Here is a 24,981-nt window from a genome sequence, read left to right as displayed (position 1 = left end):
GTCACCTAAGTGTACAGTGGCATATTATAGAATGTTTTAAGTTGACCAATACATAGGGACGGAGCCAATGTAGGCCTGGGGGCACGTGCCCCTCCTGAGTTGGCCAGCAACCTATAATATATGTGGTAATTTTTAAAAAAAATTTCATATATATGAAAAAATTTATATAGTGCCCCCCTCAAATTTGTAGTTCCTAAAATTATGTTCGTATTTTTTCTTTATTTTCTCTTTTACTTTTCACATTTCTTAAATTTCTTTAGTAGAAAAAGTCAAATTTCTCTTCCTTTATTGAAACTTTTTAACTATTTCCTATTATAGTTCTTTCATTTTTTTTTCTTTTATATTTTAATAATTTTCTTCTTCTTTGTCTTTTTGAATTTTATGATTGTTATATATATATATATGTATGTATATGTACTCCGTATTGTTTTGTTTTTTTTTTTTTTGACAATGTGCCTCCCTCACTTGAAATCCTGGTTCTGTCAGTGCCAATACTGCCATTAGTAGGCCAAAAAAAATAAATACGAGTAAATAAATAAAGGATTCAAATAAGCCAGGATCACACAGGATAATTTCTCACGGGTATAAGTTGAACTATGAAACTGCCCAGGTCACGCAACGTGACACGTACATAAATTCCTGTACATCTCTACAATTTTAAAAGTCGAACATTCTCTCAATTTCTTCACCATCAAGACCCTCGTTTCATTCACATAGTTCTGTAGTGTGTATATATATATATATCTGCTAGTCGTTAGATTCACATAACGAAATGGCTTCGACGCTCTCGAAGCATGACATCAATGGCGATTGGGCCTCTTCTGCTCCCAATCTTAAGAAAAACCTCTCCCTCCTCTCTTCCGAGCAGGTTCACACACTCACATACATATACGTTTATATAATCATTTATATCGATGTGTGTGTGTGTATATATAATTGAATTGAGTGGCTTGATTGGGACTGGTTATGTTGTGGCAGATTGAGCTTCCGAAGATGTTGTTGGAGATGGGACAGAGTCATCTGTTCGAGCATTGGCCTGAGCCTGGTGTTGATGATGATGAGAAGCGAGCTTTCTTCGATCAGGTATGTAACCGGTAAGTTTGATTGTAAACAAATTTTTATACACAAAGGCACACTTGGTTGGGATCACAAAGTTTGTGTTTTATTTTCATGAAGAATTGAGGCTTATGAAGAATTGAGGTCGTACGCCTGCACAGCTCTGTTTGCAACGATTTGGTGAATTTGGTATCTGGAGCTGAAACCTGATTCAAATTTAGGTTGAAAAATTGGGATTCTAAGTCTGAAATAGTACTTTCTATTTTTAATTAGTTTGGATTAAAAATTCGACAAATTTGCTCAGAAGTTTTATTTGTGAAATTATGTCCAAAACAATATAACAATGATTGAAACTTTTAAACCGTTCAAATTTGGAAAATTGGGCAGAGCCATAGTTGGAGTGGACTTGCAAAATCCACTCTAAAGTTTAACAATGGCAAAACTTTACCAAGTGCTTGGTTTTTGCTGTTGCCACCACTACCTACTACTTTACCACTCTAAAGTTTACTACTTTATCAATAATTGAAGTTTAAGTTGTACTAATTAAATATCTGTTGCCACCACTACCTGAGGTATACTGCTTTACCACTGTACAGTTCACTACTTTATCATTAATTGAAGTTTAAGTTGTACTGATTAATATCTGTCTTGCCCTTGGAATCTGTCACATCTTTCTTAATACATTTCTATGGTGTTTCCTTTTAGTTGGATTGATGTTACAATTATTGTTCAATTTTCATTTACTTGAAAAAATATATATTTTTTTCAACGTCTTCATGACATATAGTTGTTGTGTTTCTTTTCTGTAAAGGTTGCTAAACTTAATGCAAGCTATCCTGGAGGTTTGGCGTCCTACATCAGAACTGCTAGAGAACTCTTAGCAGAATCTAAGGAAGGAAAGAACCCATTTGACGGCTTTACACCTTCTGTAAGTTAATCTACTCTTGAATTTGTACCTTGTGTTTCAAACTTTATGTTGACCTTCTCTTTATGTTCTCAATTTTGAAATCTTGTGCATAGGACCTCAAACTAATTTTACTTAGTTATGAGATGTTAAGTATAAAGTGGGTTTGATACTTACTAGAAATAAAAAGAGAAAAAAAGCAAGTTGTCTACTATAAAGTGAGTTTGATTGAATTTAATTATTTAATTTTCCTAGTTTGTTTGATTGAAATTTATCTAGTATGAAGTTTAAAATTCTATGTATTAACGCATTGCATTCAGCAATAATGAGGAAAAAGAAAGTGGGTACTCTTGGGAGATATGTAGACACAACTAGTAAAATCACATGATTATCAGAAGTTTTTATTTTTAATTTTTATTTTTCATTTTTGGTTGTTTTCCTGGTAAGCAAGCAAATGCGTCAAACTTCTAAAGTACTTTATTTGGCATGCCATATGCTAACTTTCAGTTTCAGTTGTATGTAAAATGAAACACTTTGTTAGCTAGTGACTCTTGCAGTCATACTTGATCATAAGTTGAATGCAGCAGCAGTAGTTGCGAGTTAAATTTCATGAGAGCCACTTAGTCAACTCTAATGGTGGAATAGTTGGATATGTTTGATCTCACTTTGCTGACGTCACGTGAAGATGATTCTAATTCTCTTGTTATCATTTCTATGGTATATGCCTCTCAGATCAATTTGTATTTCCTGAGAATGCCTTCATGAACATTATTCAACTGAAATCATCATTGATTTAGGGGTATCTAGGGCTATAATCTCTAATAAATCATTGCCATTCCATCTTATTGTTTTCAAAAATAATATTTTCATCTTTCTTCTTGTCATTGTAACACCATCAACTAGAATGAGATTCCGCTGTAGAGGTTTTAAAGCCTTTAGGCATGTGTATTGGGGATTTTTTTGTATAATTAATACATACCTCTTACACCTATCACATCAGTTAACCCAGGATCTGATTGAGCATCATACTAAGCACCCATTGGGTTGTGGAGTCTAAATTTGCCTGGTTGTAAACCATGCATAAAAATATCAGAAATAATCTCAAAAGATGCTTTATGAATATGAGGATTAATCCAGAACAATACGATTACTCCTTTTATAATTTGTAATCAAATTTTCTAATTTTAATTTGTTAAAATTGTTACACTATTGATTTAGGAGACACACTATACTTAGTAATATGAGAATGCAATGACACATCCCTATAGAATTGTCTATGGGATTTAAGGAAGTTTCCAGATTTAAAATTCAGGCTGGCTTGGTTCAAAAGGAAAAGAAAACCCTTAGGTTTCTTACAACCATTACACACTAGGTTTATGGTCAAACTAATTTGCTTGATCTAACAACTAATTTGACAGTTGATCTGAGTCAGTTGTTTTGGACGTCAGACTTGAGTTGTATCTTGTTACTCAGTTACAGTTGTCAGTGCATTACAAAAGTTGTATATCATAGAAATGAAGCATCAGTACAGAGAACTGACTGGAGAAGACCCTTGTAGTGGACCACAAATTATTGAGATTGAGGCTTGTTGAGTTATATAAGTGAAGCAATATAATTACGGAAAGGCATGCTTTGCAGGCCCTAGTTACAGTAGATGCATTATAAATGGATAAATTCACTCTCACAATTATTTCCTCATCTACTGAGTTAAGGACGAGTACGAGAAAGCGACTTGAGCTCTCACTATCTTTTTAACATTTGGTCTCCTACTGCACTGACCCTATTCATTTTCAGCATCATCTTTCAAACCTAATATTGCCTATCTTGGGACAACCATAATCTTTTTTGCTATTCTTCTTTTTTTGCTATATCTTTCTGTTTGACATAAGGTCACATGTCTTCAGTATGGCCATAGTGCCATGTACTCCACTTCCAGAGAAGATGCACTGAACCTTTTGTCTGTGAGACAGATCACATCAATAACAGGTTATTTATGAAGTGTACAAAACTTTTTGCAGGTACCATCAGGGGAAGTTCTGACTTATGGTGATGAAAACTTTGTTCAATTTGAGGAGGCTGGTGTCAGGGAAGGGCGGAATGCTGCATTCGTTCTTGTAGCAGGTGGTCTTGGGGAACGTCTTGGATACAATGGAATTAAGGTATGTGAGGATTTTGTTCTTGGACAGAACAAATTTGTGGATGGGTCACTTTCTTAAAAAAGTACACCTGAAAAACCAGGTATAACAAAATCGTATCTATGTAGTAGTACTAAAAGAGATGGGTTACTTTCTAAAATCAGTTATAACACTCTTAATCATATTTGCTTACCTCTTGCAGGTGGCTCTTCCCTCAGAGTCTACCACGGGAACATGTTTCTTACAACTTTACATTGAGTCTATTTTAGCCTTACAAGATGCTAGCTGTAGACTAGCGGAAGGTTTGCTTTTACCCATGGTCTGTTACCATGTAGCTTCTAAAGACAATGATTGGTCTGCTACCCTGAAACGCAAAGTGTCATTTTACCTGGTTTTTCAGGTGTACTATTTTTCCATGTGGCTTCTTTTGTTGCTAACAATCTGATAGTGGCTTCGGATACTACCAATTACGGTGATACAGGATCTTCTTTTCAGGTTAAAAGAAAGCGCTGAAACAATCTTATCTTTTAAGAAAAAATTTCCATAGAGAAGACAAGAAACTTTGGATAATGTTTCGTATGAAATGAGTTTTAGCTGTCAAGCCTATCATGATGTAGCTTAGATGTTTCAAGCTCGTTTGATGAGGACATACGTGAAGCATGAGTACTTTCGGGAATGGATCTATTGAGACTAAGAGAACCTTAAATATTTATTTATGCTTTGTTCGGTAGGAAGGAAGGAAGAGGTGTGGAAAGAAAATAGGAAGGAAGGAACAAACTTCCTTTGTTTGGTAGATATGATACAAGGAAAGAAAGGATATTAGAAGGGATGTGTCATCCTTCCTTCTTTATAAATTTTCATCCGTTCAAAAATGGGCAGACGAGAGGGGGAAGAAAAGTGGACTATTATAGAAGTTTTAAATTAAATATTATCCTAAATTGCACAAGTTTTAAATTACAGTACTATCCTCTATGAATTACAATATTATAGATATTATTGGACATAGTGGTAAAAACAATTTAAAACTTTATATTTCCTTCTCTCATAACGAACATAATAAATTGTGACATTATTCTCTTCTCTTCCATCCAACCGAACAAAAAGAAGGGAATACACAATCTCTTCCCTAGGGATGTCTCATCCATCCCTTCTTCTTTCCCTTCCATCCAATTTTTTTCTTTCCTACCGAACAGAGCATTAGGCTTGTAAAATTGAGGCATCCGTTTTAGCTAGATGATTCTGAAAATTCTCTTTGCTCAATAGCTTCTCTATGGATATTGTATCTCATACTTTTGCATATATTTAGAACTAGAATGTGCTTCCTTATTCATTTTATAGCATCCAAATCTTGTAATGATCTTATATCTTGTGATCAATATGTTACCAGTGTATTTAATGGCTTTTTCAACCCACTACAAGCTATAATGTGTGAGTTTTGAATTCCATTTATACCAAAGGCAATGGCTGAGTATCATTACATGGTTTAATGTTAAATGCTTAGGCTTGTTAGCCTGGGGATGCAGGTTTGAGTCATAGAGCAGCAATTTTGTACAAAAATAATGGCAAAGGTTAGAAGTGTCTCTATCTTCCCTTCTCAGCACCCTGCAAAGGTGGGAGCAGGACTCAGTGATGGCCTTTTGGCCAAAGGCAATGGTTTTGGCATGCTACTAGTAATTTGGTGTATGCATTTTTTGTTATGGACATCATGTTGGTTGTCAGAGACGACTCACTAGATAAGCTTCAAGCCATACAGAGCTTGTCGGTTTTGTGATCTTAAAACCTCTTTGATTCATTAAGAGATAAGCAAATAGTTTCTTTTTTCTTTCTGGTCCAAATTGTCTAGTATTCCTGCTTATTTGATTGTTTTTGGAGTAATTAGTTTGTTTTATATAAGTTGAAGGTTCAGTTAGTGTTGGCTAATTTTTTACTAGAGTTAATGTTGTAGGTGTAAAGTTATTTTTTCTAAGTTTCTAAAGTTGTAAATGATAGGATGAACCATCTTTCCTGCTACCATGCTGGTAGCGAGCTGTGCTGATGCCAGCTGCTCTAGCTTCCTACTGCTCTATCTTCCTGCAGTCAGCTACCAGCTGAGAGCTTCTAACTGCTGAAGTTAGTTTTTCTAGTTTTCTAAAGTTGTAAATGATATAAGACTATTAGTCTTGTGAAAGCCATTTCAGCTTATGAATTAAGCTATAGCTTCATGGTATCTGTTTAGCACATTAGGTATAAATCATATGGTAGATACGGAGTACCTTGTGTGATTGTTATCAGACCAGATTATAGTTTTAATCTGTTTTGCTGTTTTGCATTAAGGTAACACTGTTGCTTTTATTTTGTAGGAGGATGCAAAAGACAGATACCTTTGGTTATAATGACCTCAGATGACACACATGCACGCACTATGGAGCTGTTAGAATCAAATGCATATTTTGGAATGGTACCTACACAAGTTACACTTCTGAAGCAGGTAAGCAACTGATCATTGATACAGAATTTTAATGAACTTCATAATAGTTGTTTAATGACTATATTACCTATACCTATTATTCCAGGAAAAAGTGGCTTGCTTAGATGATAACGATGCCAGACTTGCTGTGGACTCGCATAATAAATACAGAATTCAGGTAGCTTTTAGATGTTCTGTAATTACATATCCTCATAACTTAAGAAATTAATGAATCTAGCATTCTTTTACTCTCTTTGATGGTTAAATTTTTTGTATGATTTTTCGTGTGGCCTGTGTAATAGACGAAACCTCATGGCCATGGTGATGTGCATTCACTTCTTTATTCTAGTGGCCTTCTAAACAAATGGTAAGATATTTTTGACATTATTTCTATTTTTTTTTTTTCCTTCTAGTTTACCTAGTTTTTTTTTTGGTTAGCTAAACAACAAACACCCACACAGTGCCCCAAAAAGGGCTCGAACCCTCACCCTCCCTAGGTTTGCCTTCTTCTTTATATGCTGATTTTGGTTTCCTGATTCATGACAACAAAACCTTAAAAATTTGTCTGACTTTTGTTTTGATGTTAAAACTCAAAGGCATGACCGGTGACCCATTTAAAATTGCATAACTGGGGTGAACATTCCATTATAATGATCTGGAAAAGTTGACTTAAATGTTTCTCACATTTGCCCAACATGTCTGTTTTAAAGCTCAGAGACAGAATTTTATCTGTGGAAATTAATCAGGAAGGATAGTGGATACTATCAAGTGGCAGAGTTTGCCTCTTTTTATTTTTATTTTTATTTTTATTTATTTATTTATTTTTCTTAGTTGGTACTCACACACACATGCCTCCACTGAGGCTTGAACCCCTGACCTCCCTTTGGGAAGTAGGGGCCTGGTACCGCTAGGCCACTGGCCTGTTGGTTTAGAGTTTGCCTGTTTTGCTATCTACAATTTCAAAATTTTGACTATGTCCATCGTTTTATCAGGCGTGATGCTGGTTTGAGATGGGTTCTGTTTTTTCAAGATACAAACGGACTTCTATTCAAGGTTTTCAGTTTATGTTTACTTGCTTCATCTATTTTTCTTATTAAGAACTATTCTGGGTATAAAGCGGATATAATAATCTCCTTTCCTTCTTTGTTAAGCCAAAAGAATATATATATATTTTTTTGATAAGTCAAGCTAAAAGAATACATTCAAACCCTTTTTTGTGTTCCAGGCAATTCCAGCAGCATTAGGTGTCAGTGCTACCAAACAATATCATGTTAATTCTCTTGCTGTCCCTCGCAAAGCTAAAGAGCCTATTGGAGGGATCGCTAGACTTACTCATTCTGATGGTACTTTTATTTGTAATATTCTCTTTGCTTGTGGATTACAATTATTAAGTAGCAGTGGCCTATGAGTTTTGTCATTACTTAAGAATCATCCTCAAGGCAGTTTTTGCTTCATATTTTGATTTTCTATTCTATATTATGCTATGAAACCAACCCTCCTTATGGATGTGCAATATGACTTACTAAAATCATCATGCCACTTTTTCTTAGTTAAAAGGGAAAAGAGTAGAACAATAGTTGTAGAAATGTTAACTTTGCCAACTCTTCCATCACTCCTGTTAGATTAGTTGGCATTTCCATCTTAATTTTAAAGGTAACTGAAAATAAGTGAAAAAATGGAGGAGGTTAATGTAAGACGAGGAGCATGGGCATAGACTGAACCAAGTGTCCATATGGAATCTGTTGCAACTTTAATTTATTAGACAATGTTGTGGTCAAAACTCTACTTATCATTATCATTAATGTGGATTAAATTGCAAGCAGTTTTATGGTCACTTAACTCTGAATGTTGTTTCTGTATTTTGATTTTTTTTTTTTTTACTATGGTGCAATGGTAAAAGCTCAGATTGACAAGCGTGAAACGTCAGTTCAAGTCTTGAGAGCAGCCAGTCATTGCAAAATAATGTGTCTAGTCTTCCTCTCTGAGCACCCTACGTAGGCAGGACAACAATAAAATTTTTAAATTTTGACATTCCTCAATTAGTCAACATACACCAACATGGTGTATCGGAAGGAAACAAAAAGTTGTGCCTAATGGGAAGTCACGATACTGCCCTTTCTTGCAATGTACTTATATTCCTTAAATGGAAAAAGAGAAGACTTGACCTGTCGTTTGATTGAAGCAGGGAGATTGTTCAGCCCTTGATATTTGGGTTTTAAATGTTCTGTTCCTCTTTTCTTGGGTTTTAAATGTTCTGTTCCTCTTTTCTTGTACAACATATGGTTATATACAGATGCAAGGTTTTGTGGGACATCTACTTCTTCCTTCTGCAACTCATATTATCTAGAGCTTGAGTAATGTTGGATATACTTAACAAGCATGTGTATAGCCTGTGGAGTGTGGAGATATATTAGTATGACTTCAATTTTTTTTTCCCCTCCCAATATCTTACTATATTCTGTATGCAACAATTATGCCTTTCTAATTTAGTTATCTTTTATTTATTTATTTATTTTTTTCAATCTATTGCTCCTAAAATATGATCCACAAGCAAGCATGTAAGAGTAATATCAGACTGTGTTGTTTCATATGTTCACTAGAGTTTATATTTCAATATTCCATTCTCTCATTAGAATTACAAATTGTCTTCAGGTAGGACAATGGTGATTAATGTGGAATACAATCAGCTCGATCCTTTGCTTAGGGCTACTGGATATGCTGACGGTGACGTCAATTCTGAAACAGGCTTTTCTCATTTTCCTGGAAATATAAACCAAGTACATTTCTGCTTTCCTTTCCTGATAACTGCATACATTCTGAAAGCATGTGCTTTTTGTTCTCATGTTCTTCTCATTACACAGGCTCTTATCTTAGGGGTGGTTAGTATTTCAACATGTTCATAAATTTTGGTATGTCTTCAATTTCAAAGGACTTAGACTAAGTGCTTCTGTCAACCTTCGTTAGGTTGAGAATGAGCCACTCTTAATGTTTAGGTCCTTATTTATTTGAGCTCTTTCTCTATATATGGCTGTTCTTTATTTGGAATGTCTTCAACTTCAAAACCTATATACTAACTGCTGTGGTCATCCTTGGTTAGGTTGAGAATAAGCCACTATAATGTGTAGGCCTTTATATATTAACACAGATGGACCTTATCCTAGAGAAGGAGAAGGCAGTCGTACAAGGTTAACAAGCAGCAGAATACCCTTGGTTGAAACCCAAAGAACTAGGATCATGAAAGTTTTTGTTCTTGATATATGTGTATTTGACCCCATTTCTTTGGGATATTTGTCAGGTTGACTTGTAGTTTTAATTCTCTCAAAGTTTGGCTAACAGTTTTAAGGAAGGCCTTTCTGCGATTCTTCATATTACAATTTTATACTGTGTTGTCCTCTTAATTAAGTTAATTAAGGGAACTATGAATTCTGAATAATTTATGTCAAAGTGTTGAAGTGGAATATCTCCCTGTGTGATGCCCTGTTTGTCATATTTCTTTATCACCAATTCTTTTCTTCACATGCATGACCGACTGACCACACGTGCATGAACATGTGCAAACAGAGTTTTGCATTTGAGTTTCATTGGAAATCAAGGGAGCTCCTAGGCTGCACTCAAGATATTTTTGATATATGGAAGGGTCAAGCGCTTTTGACCTTTATTTTGGGTCCTAATTTATGAATTTGCCATATATTTGCAAACATTGTTTTTATAGAGTGAGGTGCATATAATATAATGAGTAATCAAGAAGTTTTCTAAATGACTTTTGTACCTTGGTCACCTAAAATAAATTTAGGGTAAAGTGTAATAAACCCCCCCTAAACTATAAGGCATTTGCGCAAAACCCCCCCGAATTAAAAAAGAATTCCCCTAAACTATTAGAAAGTTGCATTTGAGGACAACAGGTGAGGTCCCCGGTACCAGAAAAAGAAGATTATGAAATTACCCTTAATGAAACTGCACCGTTTTGATGCTTTATAAATGAGTAATGATACTCACATTGAACACTTGCAGTGAATTGCCTAACTGAATAATTTTTAATTGGTTATTTATACCAAATACAACTAAGTGGAGGGCTTCACTTTCTTATTTGTTGCATAATTGACCAATTAAAAGAGTAGGTCTAACAATTCATTGCAACTATTCGGTGCAAGAATCATTTTCCTTAAACTTGTGTTGCTGATGTGTCATATAAAATTTCAATAACCAATAAAAATTGGACAACACACCACCTACCCCACCTCATTTTAGCATGAAACGCTCATTCCCACAATCCCACCTCATTCTAGTACCACCAAACACCACCTCTGCAATGCGACCTGGAACGGTCACATAGCACCAGCGGCGAAGCAGTGATGAGGACGATGACACCAAACACGACCTCTGCAACGCGACCTAGAATTGTCACATAGCACCAGCGGCAAAGCGGCAATGAGGATGACAACACCTCCTCCTCAACACCATCTCTCACCGCACTGTCAATGACAACCTCAACAACTCCAATTCATCTTCCTCGATAGCTTCTTCACTGTTCGTCCATGGCCGCCCCCAACCCTCTCTCTCCCACAAAGATTCTTCTTCCCCCAACCATCTCCACCGTTTACGGCCGCCATCCCCCTTCTGATCCACCTCCCTCTCTCTTTTTTTTCTCTTCCTGATCCGCATCCAACTCCAGTCAGATCCGAACCTATTTTTCTGATCTTCAACTGTGATTTGTTGCTAGCTCATGCCAGAAGCGAAAATTCTTCTCCTTCCGCAACCATTTGACTCTTCTCCACATTCAATTGTTCCAATTCTAGTAGATTGATTCAGTGTTTTTTTTTGGCTAAATTTTACTGTTTCTTTATGGGAGATGAATTGAAGAAATTTAAGCAACGGAAATTACACAGAGGAGGAGAGATCAATAAAGCTTGAACAATGCTCAACACCATAGTGATTTCTATCACTGTAAATCAAATAAATTTCACCTATAGAACGAAAATTAGGGTTTGTGGATCACTTACACTTCTTCGGTTTGTGAATCTTCAGTGCCTTGCGGAGAACCAGACCGGTCCATATATAGAGGCTATTGAGCGAGAGATGGCGATTTGCAATAGAAAGGGTTAGGGTTCGTAGAAGCAAATCTTTAATTGGGGATTTCTGTTTTATAGCATAATATATTATAACGGTCATAAGGGCAATTTCGTCATTTTTAATTTTTTGCAATGGCACGTGATCAACACAGGCCTATTTAATGGTAAGAAATGGCCGGAAGGCTACCGGTGGGTAATTTTTGCAAAAAAATTGATAGTTCAGGGGGTTAACTGACTTTATCCATAAATTTATGAAATCAGTTTTGTCCATTTTTGTGGATAAATTTTGTTTTTTTTTTTGGCAGTAAAGTAATTTCTTGCTTAGGGTTGACTTGTATATTGCCTGTGCAGTTGATTATTGAACTTGGCCACTACATTGAGGAGCTTACTAAAACTGGAGGTGCTATAAAGGAGTTCGTTAACCCTAAGTAATTTCTCTTCCTATTTTCTTGCTACACTTGATTAAACCTATTCCAGCATTCAGTTGCGATGATATTTTGCAGTGTTTAGTTGCTTGCACTTATTTACATCCTCAAAATAGTTGGATTCCTTCACAGTCAACAACATTTTGGTTACGGTGTACAGAAATTCTTTCTCCAAATGATGATACTGTATAGTTCAAAGACAATGGCAGTACTGCCACTGCTGGATATCTAAAATAGTGACTTAAATGTTCCAGCACATAGTTAAATAATTTGATCACATATATTTTATAATTCACGCAGTGTCTGTTGGTGTGCTAAAAATTTTCAAATCTCAAGAACTGTAAACTTTTGGGAGTTCAAACTGTTTGGCGTTAATTATTTTGAGAATTTGCATTGTCAATCCTTATGTGTACTCAACAAATTTTGCTCCTTTCCGTTAATTGACCATTTTATGTGTACTCAACAGATTTTGCTTGTCAATTATAAAAAGTGTGTCAGTTTTTGTTTTGTTTTTATGGTTCTACTGTTTTCTATGACACCAGCATGACAAAGTGACTTGTTACTTGGTCCAAGTCTATTATTCGCTTGTAACCTCAAGTGGGCAAAACTGTCTTGGAAGTGTTTTTATTTTAAGTATTTTTTTTTTTACTTCTCACTAACTCATCTGTATGATCCCCCCCTACCACAGGTACAAAGATTCTACCAAAACTGCATTTAAGTCCTCTACTAGACTAGAGTGTATGATGCAAGATTATCCTAAAACATTGCCTTCATCAGCAAGAGTTGGGTTTACTGTAAGTAAAACTATATCTTCTGTTGGATAATGTCATGTTCAAGTAAGGTTGTCTGTTGGATAATGTCTGTTACAAGTATTTCCATTTTAACTCTTAGTTATCTGTTGTTATATGTTATATATTTGTTTTTAACAAATTATAATTTACTATGAATTATAATTACTTTGTGACTGATTAGGTGAATTATAATTACTTTCTGACTGATTAGGTGATGGATACATGGCTTGCTTATGCACCTGTAAAGAACAACCCCGAGGATGCTGCCAAGGTATATATTTGTTCAGTAATTTTAGCAATAATTTCCTTCTTGGAGTCCTTTTAATGTGCTATAACAAGGTCTCTGGAAATTCAGGGATATGCGTACTTGAACATCCACAGGAGCTATATTTCTTACCCTAGATATTGATAAGATGAATATTAGGATGATTAGGTTGAATTCTTTTCAAATTTACTTTTGAGAAAAGTACTTTTTGGAAAAAGAATATAAAATGGCTGACTTTTTTAATAGATTGGTATTTCGATTGTGATGATTTTTTTGCAGAAATCTCTTAACAGGAATTTATCTTGTGGTGGGTCCTGTACCACTCAATGAATAATAGTAGGCCTCTTGTGAGGCTGGATGTCACTGGCTCTGGTTCTTGTTACCTTGTGCTAGTATGGATGCCAATAGTAGTGCAATTCTGTTGTTGTTATGATATTACATTATCAAGAAATAAGAGGGTAATGATTCCAATCCATTTTAAATATTCGATATCCAAATCCTTGGCTTAAATACGAATGACAAAATAGTCAAATTTGCACTCACTACTATGTTTGCACTTGCTAGCTGTCACATTAATTTAAAGAAGGCGTGAAACTGGTAGGTTGTTTCAACTGGGACCCCCTAGGTGTATTATTATCACCCTGTGGTTTAATAATTCTTGAAATTTAATTTTCAGGAGTGAAGCATATGATCTGCACTACAAATCCACAGGAATGTCTTTTTGTTAGCTCTAGCTGTTGTAAAAAATAACCTTACCGCTGTTAGGATATTTGAACCTACACACGATAGTTTGGCAATGAGATTTTTTTTATTACTATTTATTTCATTCTAGAGGCTGTTTGGCGCTGATTCTTTGCAAGAGAGATGGTTTTGATCTGTTTTCACATTTAGGGAACAAAAAGAATTATCATTGTTGATCCCCATTGGATCATGTCCACTGGAGAGAATTTGCAAGGGTGAAACAAGATATACTTGAAAAGAAAAAGATAAGACCTCTGGCTGATGTTGATGCTAACTGCCATAGAAAGTTCTTTGAATTAGCAAGGAGGGTTAGTCACATGCTTGCAGCTACTAAGTTTTGTGAATTATAATTAAAAAAAAGTTAATTAATTTTTTAATTAAGTACTTGTGGTACCCTTTTATGTAATATAAATTGACTGGTTATCAGAGGAGGTTCATCTTTGGTTAAACTCTAAAATCAGTGAATATTAAGGTCAAATTCATCTTTAACTTACCACTTTTCACTATTTGTTTGTTACTTTATATCCTATTATTTGTGCTAGCTGTGTTGCTTTTTAGCTGATTTATGTTTGTTGGCATTTCTTCTCTTTATTTTAGCCCTGAAATAGTAATGAGGTCTGATGTTCTTGAACTAAGCAAATTGTGTTATAAATCTAATTTATTTATTTTTGATAAGTAATATATATCTAATTTATTTGAATTCAACTGAAGGTACCAAAGGGGAATCCATATCACAGTGCCACTTCTGGAGAGATGGCCATCTATAGGGCAAACAGCCTCATTCTTAGAAAGGTATTTGTTTAATTTTATGTTATAAATTAAGCAAAATATGAAACATGATAATGCTTAATGTAGTTTCCTTATTGTTCTGCCACATCTTGCTCTAACGGTTGAAGGGAGATTTGTATGTCAAGCTGGTCCTAAAAGCAAAGCTGTGATCTCCCACTACCATGAACTTGTCATCCATTCTGGATTTGGTTTACTGCCAATCTGTTTTTACTAACATTATTACATGTCATCTTTTACTAGTTAAAAATTTTCAGCATTACAATTTGGTCTTGTTTACATTAATTTGGAGAAGGGTTCTAGCCACCTTTAGCATCAAAGATTTTCGATAGCACCAGATTGAACTGTTTTTATCAATCCAGTGCTAATCTAGCGACTTGTGAATCTTACTTGCAATAAATATATAACATATCCACCAAAAATGTGCTAGTAATATTATACTTCGGATAATTTCCGAAAAAAAATAAGGTACTTCGGATTGAACTGGACTTGGCTGAGTAATCATAGTCCAAGTTCGGCTCAGATTCAAGTTAGGTTAGTCAAAGTACTGATCAAGTTTAGCAAAGACCAAAATCAAATAAAGCTTGACATCAGTAAGTTGCTGGCAGAATGGGCTGGTGTTAAGTTAGCCCAGCCCAATGAGAAACTTTTACCCATTGTTACTGTGTGTGATATTAAAATCACCATCTAGTTAATAGAATTTTGAACATTCAGTTGCAGGAATCATACATGTACTTAATTTTGTTAGGCCTGGAAATTTTTGTGAAATATTAACACACGAAAGAAAGGGCAGTGAAAGGTTGAAATAGAGGATAGAATCCACATTACAGTTCATTCAAAACATTAGACAAGTATAGATACTTACCTTCTAACACCCTTCCTGCTTGATTCATCCTCTTTGGTTATTAGGATGAAAAAAAAAAAAAATCTATTGCTCTAGAAGGCATTGCCTTGAAAATTACTTGGTCCCGGTATTTGACAGGTGTTGACACAAGTCTGTGTTGGGAATATATCTCAATTCAATAGATACACTGGATCAAATTAGGTATGGTGTCGTCGTTAATGACATGACTTGGTTGATAATGGACATGTAATTAACTTGGCCCCAGAAAGTGTGATTTTAAATAATTTAAGAGTAGCAACTTTGCACATACTTGATGTAAATTTGGTGCATAATATAGGATTTTAAGTACTCGAAACTATCTGAAAATGCCTAATTAGGTAACTAAACATTTACTTATTCATTATCATTGGAAGATTTTCCTTCAATTCTCGATTTTTCTACAAGAAGATTCTTATTTGCAGATGCCCAATGTCTAATTCCATCTATAGTTGTCTCCCCTGAACTTGTGTTTATGTGAAATCATCCTTTGTGTCTGTCACATCCATATGACAGCCCCTGTGATTTTAGAATTCATATCCCTACATGGTATCAATGGCAAATGTATAAATCACGGTTGCTGCTATACTTTGTCATGGTCACATGGAATAGTTTCTCTAAGTTTATTCCTAATAATTTAGCATTTTGAGAAACCAGGAACGCACCCCCAAACTTGATGACATCCTATACGGAGAGAGAACATGGAGATTCCATTTATCCAATAATATATTGGTATATACTCTCTCTGCCATTTTATATTTATCAGATGTTCCGGACGCGACCGGTATGTACATGCAATTTACTTAACATACACATTAAACTTATTATTTATTAAAACAAATAAATTTATGAATATATGCCTTCTTCTATATATTTTTGTGCGCGCGCGCGGCAGTTGGCTATTGTGCCTTGATGAGAACGTAGCAAACTAAAATTTTGGCACCAATGTTGCAGCTAAGTGGGGCAGCTGCCCCACATTCAATCTCTTTTTATTTTAAATTTTGTAAATAAAATTTTCAATAATTTCATAACTGCCCCTGAAAATTCTTAAAACCTCTTTGGTTATGATTATTGCTTTTGGACCGACATATTCTAAAAATCCCAATCCCATTCCAGTTTACAATCATTTAGAACTCAAATCCATGAGGCAAATCTGATATTAACCCCTATATAATGTTAATTAGGGCCCCTCATCATATAAGTTGGTGAAGTAGTAGGGACTATTTGCATCTGTGATCCCCGTCACCCTGGAATAAAGTTTGGCCCCTTCACTTCTTTGCACCATTCTAAATTGAATTGCCCATGTAATTTTTGGTTTATCATTGCTTTATGTTCTTATTATAAAATGCGGAACTTGTAGTTAGTTTATATTCCCCATAAAACCTATTTTTCTGGGGACTTCAAGTCTCTGTGTATAGTGTACACACGTTTGACTGCCAGTGAATTAGTATTTGGTATTTAGAAACTAAATGTATGACTGTTCTAATCCTTCTTGTTTGTCACTAGGCTGGAGTTAAGGTAGATGATCCAGTAAATCAGGTGTTCAATGGACAAGAGGTGGAAGTGTGGTCCCGTATCGTATGGAAGCCAAAATGGGCCCTTACATTTTCAGAGGTTAGAAGCAAAGTGAAGGGAAGTTGCTGCATTTCACAGAAATCTACCATGGTCATTAAGGGCCGTAACATCTTTCTCGAGGACCTCTCATTGGATGGAGCTCTCGTCATTGACTCTGTTGACGATGCAGAGGTATGTAGCATGTTTGTTTACACATGTAAAACAACCTTTTAATGTAGATGTAGAAAACACAATGGATGGTAAGAAGAAAATGTCACCTGTTAACAGGTAATCGTGGGAGATTCAGTTCAAAACAAGGGCTGGATCCTCGAAAGCGTCGATTACAAGGATGCTTCAGTGCCTGAGGAAGTGAGGATAAGAGGTTTCAGAATAAACAAAATAGAGCAGTTGGAAAAAAGTTTCAATGAGTCTGGAAAGTTCTGCTTGAAGCCTTGAAGGTGAACTTATTGAAGAGATGGCACATATTTTTATTTTTTTTTCCTGAATTATTTAATGCTAATAATTTGATCTTCTGTCATAGCAGTCTCATTTTGTCCTTTTACTCTCCTAGCAGCGCGAAATAGTAGTATTATTTTTCTCTTTTTAGAACTAATGTGAAATAGGCCATGTTAAATTAGCGCACACTAATTTTTGGAGATGTTAAAGGATATTGTCAGCAAGGATTAGTATTTTTTTTTTTTTTTCCGTTTTATTATCCCTTTCGAACAGGATTTACTTAGCTAATCCCAATGTTGAAGACATCGGCCAATTACTATTCAGTGTGGGGAGGCTGGTGCCAACCCTTGGTTTCAAATGCCTTTTCTAATTAGTGATTATCATGATTTATGGATAAAATGAGTATAAATTAATTTTTGTATATAGATAATAATATATTATATTAATTTATTAACGTATTCTTGTCATGTTTGTGTTTTATTTTTCTTTTGAAATTTATTGCATTGTCGTCTTTGTTATATTTTATTTTTTTTCACATAAATTTTTAAAATTATAGATGTCCCCTACTCAAAGAATAATTTGGTATCTATCTCTCATAAACTATATTTGTATATTAATTTGGATAAAGTGCAAAAAATTCCTGTTGCTTTTTTGCAAATTCGATTCTTTTTCACTTTACGCATTTACTTTCTTACAGGTTACAACTCAATCTCTCTTTCCTTGCCCTAATCCTTTTAGAAAAAAAATTTTAATACTCTTTTTCTTTTCTTTTCTTTTTTTCTTTTTTTTTTTTTAACCCCCAAACTCACTGTTTGTGAATCCAAATTTGTCATATGTTTTTTTAAAAAATAATAAAAATTTCATTTTAGGTTACAAACTAAAAGAATTAAGGATCTTGTTAACATTAATAAATTTATCTTTTAGTGATTTTACAAATTATTAAAAATAAAAAATTTCATTTTAGGTTACAAACTAAAAGAATCAAGGATTTTGTTAATATTAATAAATTTATCTTTTAGTGATTTTACAAATTATTAAAATCACAATAGTGTCTTTCAATTTAGTAGATTATGAAACTAAAAAACTGGTGGAGAACTAGGAAGCACGTATACAGGGTGTAGATATACTCAAAGGTACGGGTAAAGCGGGATATGGTAGCAAAAATATATTTTTTTTAATATAAAAAACGCGTAAAACAAGCATTATTACTCATCACATAATAAAATTTAAACTTTTTAATTTTAACAATTATATTATGTTATTATTGTTGGAAAAGTCACATTTTAATATTTAAAACTTTGTTAAATATGAGAAGTATTTAATACGCAATTGAAGTATCTGAAAAATATCGGCTACATATTAAAAATTTAAAAATATATTTTAAAATTATAGATACATTTAAAAAATATTAATCACGTATCTGCGAGTATACGAGTGGAGTGACACGTATTCAATATGGGTACATGCGTTTGGTGTGCTAAAATGAAATGCCTATTCGAACTATTTCTTTGTTTGTTATATAATTTAAAGTGAGAATACCATTCCATTAGAATGAAAGTTCATTCCTGAAAATAGAAATTTATAATACAATTAAACCTATAGAATGATCATTCCATTTTCAAACAAATTTTTTTAAAAAATTAAGTTCTCAAAACCCTCTTTATGTTTTAAAACCCACCACCACCGTCGCTGTCGCCACTGTCTTCCACCACAACTATCATCGCTTTTCATCACCACCATCTCCAACTTTGACCTCTTCCACCACCGCAACCTCCATTGTCTTCCACCACTATCATTGCCACCACTGTCACTGTTACCGTCACTTACCACCGCCACTTTTCACCACCACGACTTACACTACTGTCACCTTACACTATCACCACTACACCATCGTTGCCTTCCAACACCACCAGCTACACCACTACCACTTTCCAACTCTACCACCATCCAGTAACACCACCACCACCATTTGCTTTTAAAAAATGATATGAAGAATGCTACTTTGATAATTTAATCTATTTGTTACTAAGAGGGGTATTTTGAAAAATTGAATTTAAATTTATTTTATTCTAGATCTTAAATTGATCCAACCAAACACTAAAATTTTTATTTTCATTTTATTTCTATACGTTTTAAATTTATAACCAAACAACAAATGAAAATAATCATTTTATTTTATTCTCACTTATATTTCCTTGTTCATGCACACCAAACATAACACTAGGAGTGTTATATTCTCACTCCGTCCGGATAGCTCCATTCGCACTGTGATGGAATCGCATGATCCAGTACAATGAAAAAAAAAAAGAAAAACAAAAAACAGAAAACGAAAACGATGAAATGCAAAATGTTTGTTGCGAAAACGAAAATGAGGAGGACTTGGTGTAGTGGTTGGTATTTTTGTGATTCACATGGTTTACAATATTCACGTAAGTAAATTATTGTGTTGTCATGTCAATCTCACCCCCGCACACGGGTTGGCGTGCAACTTTAATAGCAACGTCTCTTTTGTTGTTTTTTTGGGTGGATGTGGTTTCTTGGGCGGTGTTTGTCATTGTGCGAGATCGTTTCAGAGATCAATCATGCAAATACTATATATATTTTTATACCCAAATTATATATATATATATATATATATATATATATATATATATATATATATATATATACCTACCCAAATTATACACTAGTTATCAATAATCGAATTCTATGGTTGAGATTTTACATATTATGATAATATCTTCGAACGGTTGATTATAGCCACATGTTATCATCCAAACGTTAACTAACTTTTCGCCATCGGCATTTAATATTATTGTGCAAAGCCTAAAAAATGTTCAAGTCTTGTTTAGGTAATTCCGTAGCAATTCAATACAACAAATGAACATTGGATAAGTAAATTATATATCGAGCTATCATTTAAGTTCATTCAAGACATATTTATATGTAGTGTACATAAATGTTTACTTGTTAATTTTCTGATGTGTAAAAAAAATGTATACAAATCCAACCTCTAACTTTCATTTAAAAAGTAAGAATTTGACACTATTAGGTCATGGGCTTTTTGCTGAACAGTTGAATTTTATATAAGTGTATGTGTATGTATTTTGTACACACTCAAATATATAAGTGTTTATTACAATTTTTCATATTTGTATTTGCATCTAAACTGTTTGTTATTAGTTTTCTAAGAATTGCTAACTTAATTTTAGATCTGCAGACAAAACACTGGGAAGTAAGAAACAGAATGTATTTCTGCTGCGTTTATTTGAATGTAAAATATTTTTTTATTTTTTGATATTTAGTTTTCGTAAAATATTTGCGAAGAAAAAAATATTAAAATTTAATAAAAATAATTTACGTATCAGACAAATTATTTTACACGCTCTGCTCGTTGGATACGTCCTTAATCTCAAGGTAAACCTTTACTAAACACCAAAATAATAAAATAAAAAAAAATATTTTACCTAAAAAAACAGAAATATTTTACCTCAAAACCTACAAACGGAGCCGCATGTTACATGGTAAAAAAAAAAAAAAAAAAAAAAAAAAAAAAAAAAAAAAAAAAAATTCTGGTATAAAAAAAAATTCTGGTGTAAAATAAGGCAGAGAATATCTATAGATACATACAAATATATGTTCCTTTCAAACACAAGGCAGAGAATATCTATGGTCTTTTCAAGCCCTTCTTCCATGAAGCTCCCTGTGGGGACTTATTCATTATATGTTCCAACCATAATTGTACACGCCATTAACTTGTCATCATCGTACTTGAACGGTACGTACAAGTTTTGAGAACATTCTACACTCTTCTACATATAACTTTCCACCTCTATATATATCCCTTCCAATGTTTAAGGTTAGTCACGCCAATCAAAAACATTTTCCGAGTCACTAATACAAGTAGGCTTCTTTGATCAGTGAACTCTGTGTGCAACATGTCTCCTCTCAACTCCGACGACCTGCACCGGATTTTCAAGAAGCTTGACCGGAATGGCGACGGCCTGGTGAGCCTGGAAGAGCTCAACTGGTTACTGGAGAGGATCGGGATCCATGTCCACACGAGCCTGGACGAGCTCCAGGCTCTAGTGGGTAAAACGAGCCTGGACATCACTGACTTCATGGTCTTCTACGAAACCATAATTAAGGAAAACATTGGCGAAAGCACGTCGGAAAAGAAGGATGATAGTGTGGAGGGTGATCTTGCTAAGGCTTTTGGGGTGTTTGATTTGAATGGCGACGGCTTCATTTCATGCGACGAGCTCCAGAATGTGCTGTCAAGATTAGGGTTGTGGGACGAGCACAGTGGACATGATTGTAGGACTATGATCAATGTCTACGATACGAATTCCGACGGGTTACTCGATTTTGAAGAGTTCAAGAGCATGATGTTGGTTACCAATTCTTAATCAAGACATTTATTAGTTTTTATGATGATTTTTAAGGTCAGCTATATAGGCTAGTTTTATGATCAAAACTAGCCATGATGTTCTCACTATTACATGTATTATTGTTGCAGTTATAATTAGTAATGGTTTTGGTGAAAAAATTGAGTTGAGTAATATTTGAGGATTGTTTTTAATTGCTGTTTCTGTTGCTTTAAGGTATTAGAATTTATAAGGTCATTATTACACAGTAGGTGCTAAAAAGACACCATTAACCTTTATTAATTTTCATGACAATATGCAAAGTCTATTGAGTTGATTGGCCAAGTCTCTAGTCTCACCTCTTTTCAGCACCGGAATTGAATTACGGTTACTTTAACGGTCAGAATTTTTGAATACTAACAGTTAGGGGGCTTGGCCTCCAATGGGTTTGGGCTTGCCTTTGTAATTGGCGTATATATCTTTGTCATGCATCATAGGCCTGTTTCCTCATGCCTCTTTTTGGGCCCAAATTACAACTGGGCACAATAAAATGTCATGCACATTGCATGAACCAAGGCCCGTAATCAATGATATTTTTTCAGGTAATTTAGAACGACACCTCTTGAGTTTGTCATAATAACAACCATATACAAGTTAGGTTTTTTCTAAAAGATGACATGAGGTTTAATAAAGAAAACAAATACACCTCTGACACAAGGTAAATTGAATTTATTGTCATTTGAGTTGTAATTACTAATTTACCCATTCTAACTAATTTTGAATATCCAAAATACCCACTTCATCTCAAGCATCTCCTTTTCATTCTCCTTTTCATTCTCTCCCTCTGATATATGTACAAATAGATGTACACTTATACACAAACACACACATATACACATGTATCAAGACCAAATCAGCAATATTAAAATATCTAACCACATATTTTCGTTCTCTATTTTTATTTTTATTTATTTATTTATTTCACCTTATTTGTCTTCCCCAATATCACCGACAACCTCCACCCACCGTTACCACCTCCACCAATGCCCCCCCTCATTTCTCTATCTCTCTCCACTAGACACCACAACCTCCACCATCGTCACCACCATTTATTATCACCACTACAACCATCATCGAGTCATAATTTCGGAGAAGAAGGTAGAGATTGAGCAAAGTTACCTAAGTTAGGCCACGGGTCGTTCTGAGCATCCATAACAGCAGAACCACAATTTCCTGAACTCTGAGCTGATGCAGGCCAAAAAAATTTCTCGTTGCGAATTTTCGTGTCCGGTGAGGGGTAATACAAAACCCTAGCAATAACAGCATTCAACCTAGAAGGTTGGTCAACATAAACCTTTTCTTGTAAAATTCCATTAAAATATACTGGTTTCACATCCATTTGAAAAACATTCCAATGATTTTGAGCTGCAAGTGCTAACATCATACGGATGGTGTCAAAGCAAGCAACAGAAGCACAAACTTTACTATAGTAAATTCCATATTTTTGTTTGTAGCCTTTGGCAACTAGTCGAGCTTTGTACTTCTCAATTTCGCCTTGCACATTTAACTTGGTATTATACACCCATTTTACTCCAATGGATTTCTTTCCTTTCGGAAGTTCAACAAGCTCCCAATGTTATTTTTCTCCATGGATTCAATTTCTTGATCCATCTCATTGATCCACTTTTCATCCTTGGATGCTTCCTCAAAGGTAATGAGATTGGTATCTGTGAACAAGGCAAACTGCATACCACCACTAGCAACAATAATACAAGGAAGACAACAATGGTCACGGTGGAGAACAAGCCGAGAGTAAAGATGACCACCTAGAGACCCCAATATCATAGTCTTGAGTGACACCTTGGAAGTCCGAAAAGAGGCAACAAGAGGATGAGATAATCACCCCCCTTAAGGTCACTCTGGCACAGCTATATCAAAAGAATAAAGGGATGTTCCAATCGCCTCAACCAATCAGACAGCCAATCGAGCAAAGAGACTAATCAAAACACTACGCGTTCCATAGCGATTTCAGACACCAAACAAATGAGTGTAGGAACCTGAGGAAGCAGATTGAGATGTTGATTGCAAAAGGAGACCTGGCCAACTATGTCCAGGATAAGGAGCAGAATTACCCAGATGATCATTCAAGGCTAAATTCAAAGGCAAACCCTCACGAGGGGAAACCAGTTTGAGTAATTAATGTAATTCACGGGCGACCTAAAGCCGAGGATGAGTCAGAGGAACTAAGACAAACGCGACTCCGGCAGGCTTACAAGATGAGAACGGCAGGGAGCGTGAACATGATCCGCCAAGAGGGTGACGTAGCCCTGATCAGATTTGATAAAACTGATCTTCGAAGGGTACAAACCCCATACGAGGGCCTATTGGTGATCAGCCTAATGGTGTTGAACTGCTTGATCAAGAGTATTTTGGTGGATCAGGGCAGCAATGCCAACATCATAACAAATGTGGTGTTCGAACAATTGATGGTAGACTCGAAATAGGTTAGACCCATAGGGAACCCCTTGGTGAGTTTTGACAGGAAGCGAGTGGAACCTATTGGAGTTATTGAGTTGCTTGTATATGCTGCATGACGAAATTTGAAGGAGAACTTTGTCATAATGGATGTGTATCCTTCTTGATGGGAAGAGGGTGGATCTACCGAGTACAAGGCATTCCGTGCACCCTGCACCAGGTTATGAGATGTTTAAGCCTATACGGCAAAGAGGTGATTGATATTCACGGAGACCAAGTAGCAGTGAATGAGTGGTATGTGGTAATACTTAAGGCTAGTGGGAAGGGTATGATAATCGCCCTATTTGTAAACCCAAAATAGCAATTACAGATCCCTTTATCCCGAACCGAAGAAATAGGGGCGGAGGAGCCGGTCCTCATAATGGAGCCATCGGAAGAAGTGCAGATCGACCCCCTGATACCTGCAAGAATGACGAAGATAGGATCGATGCAAGCTGCAGAGGAAAAGTAATTGCTAATTGACATCCTAACTAGAAACACAGACATATTCACCTGGAGCCACTTAGATATGCCAGGAGTTAATCCATTTCTGTCATATCATTGCCTTAACGTGGATTCAAGTTTCAAACTC

The 24,981-nt window shown here is 35.1% G+C and overlaps 2 protein-coding genes across 3 annotated transcripts; both read left to right on the top strand.

Moving 5' to 3' along the window:
• Window positions 1–634: 634 nt before the first annotated feature.
• On the top strand, window positions 635–17,866 carry LOC132273655 (UDP-sugar pyrophosphorylase-like). Of its 2 annotated transcripts, none has more exons than XM_059774640.1 (17): window positions 635–868; window positions 979–1,083; window positions 1,868–1,984; window positions 3,979–4,119; window positions 4,298–4,397; window positions 6,435–6,562; window positions 6,648–6,719; window positions 6,844–6,908; window positions 7,534–7,594; window positions 7,767–7,896; window positions 9,194–9,318; window positions 11,962–12,038; window positions 12,724–12,829; window positions 13,038–13,097; window positions 14,544–14,624; window positions 17,005–17,244; window positions 17,341–17,866. In XM_059774640.1, exons 1-17 carry the CDS (start codon window positions 773–775, stop codon window positions 17,506–17,508), a joined length of 1,872 nt encoding a protein of 623 aa, XP_059630623.1. In that variant the 5' UTR covers window positions 635–772; the 3' UTR covers window positions 17,509–17,866. The 2 variants fall into 2 exon arrangements, with proteins under 2 accessions (XP_059630623.1, XP_059630624.1); XM_059774641.1 differs by having other exon boundaries at window positions 636–868; window positions 7,767–7,884.
• A 3,486-nt stretch (window positions 17,867–21,352) lies between these two features.
• On the top strand, window positions 21,353–22,174 carry LOC132273654 (probable calcium-binding protein CML44). Its single transcript, XM_059774639.1, has one exon. It carries the CDS (start codon window positions 21,447–21,449, stop codon window positions 21,915–21,917), a length of 471 nt encoding a protein of 156 aa, XP_059630622.1. The 5' UTR covers window positions 21,353–21,446; the 3' UTR covers window positions 21,918–22,174.
• Window positions 22,175–24,981: the final 2,807 nt, after the last annotated feature.

The sequence above is a fragment of the Cornus florida genome, unplaced genomic scaffold, assembly GCF_030987335.1.
Source record: "Cornus florida cultivar Cherokee Brave unplaced genomic scaffold, ASM3098733v1 CherokeeBrave_3.0.0_Hap2_Chr09, whole genome shotgun sequence".
Classification (NCBI taxonomy): Eukaryota; Viridiplantae; Streptophyta; class Magnoliopsida; order Cornales; family Cornaceae; genus Cornus; species Cornus florida.
This window is presented reverse-complemented; position numbering and strand designations above follow the sequence as displayed.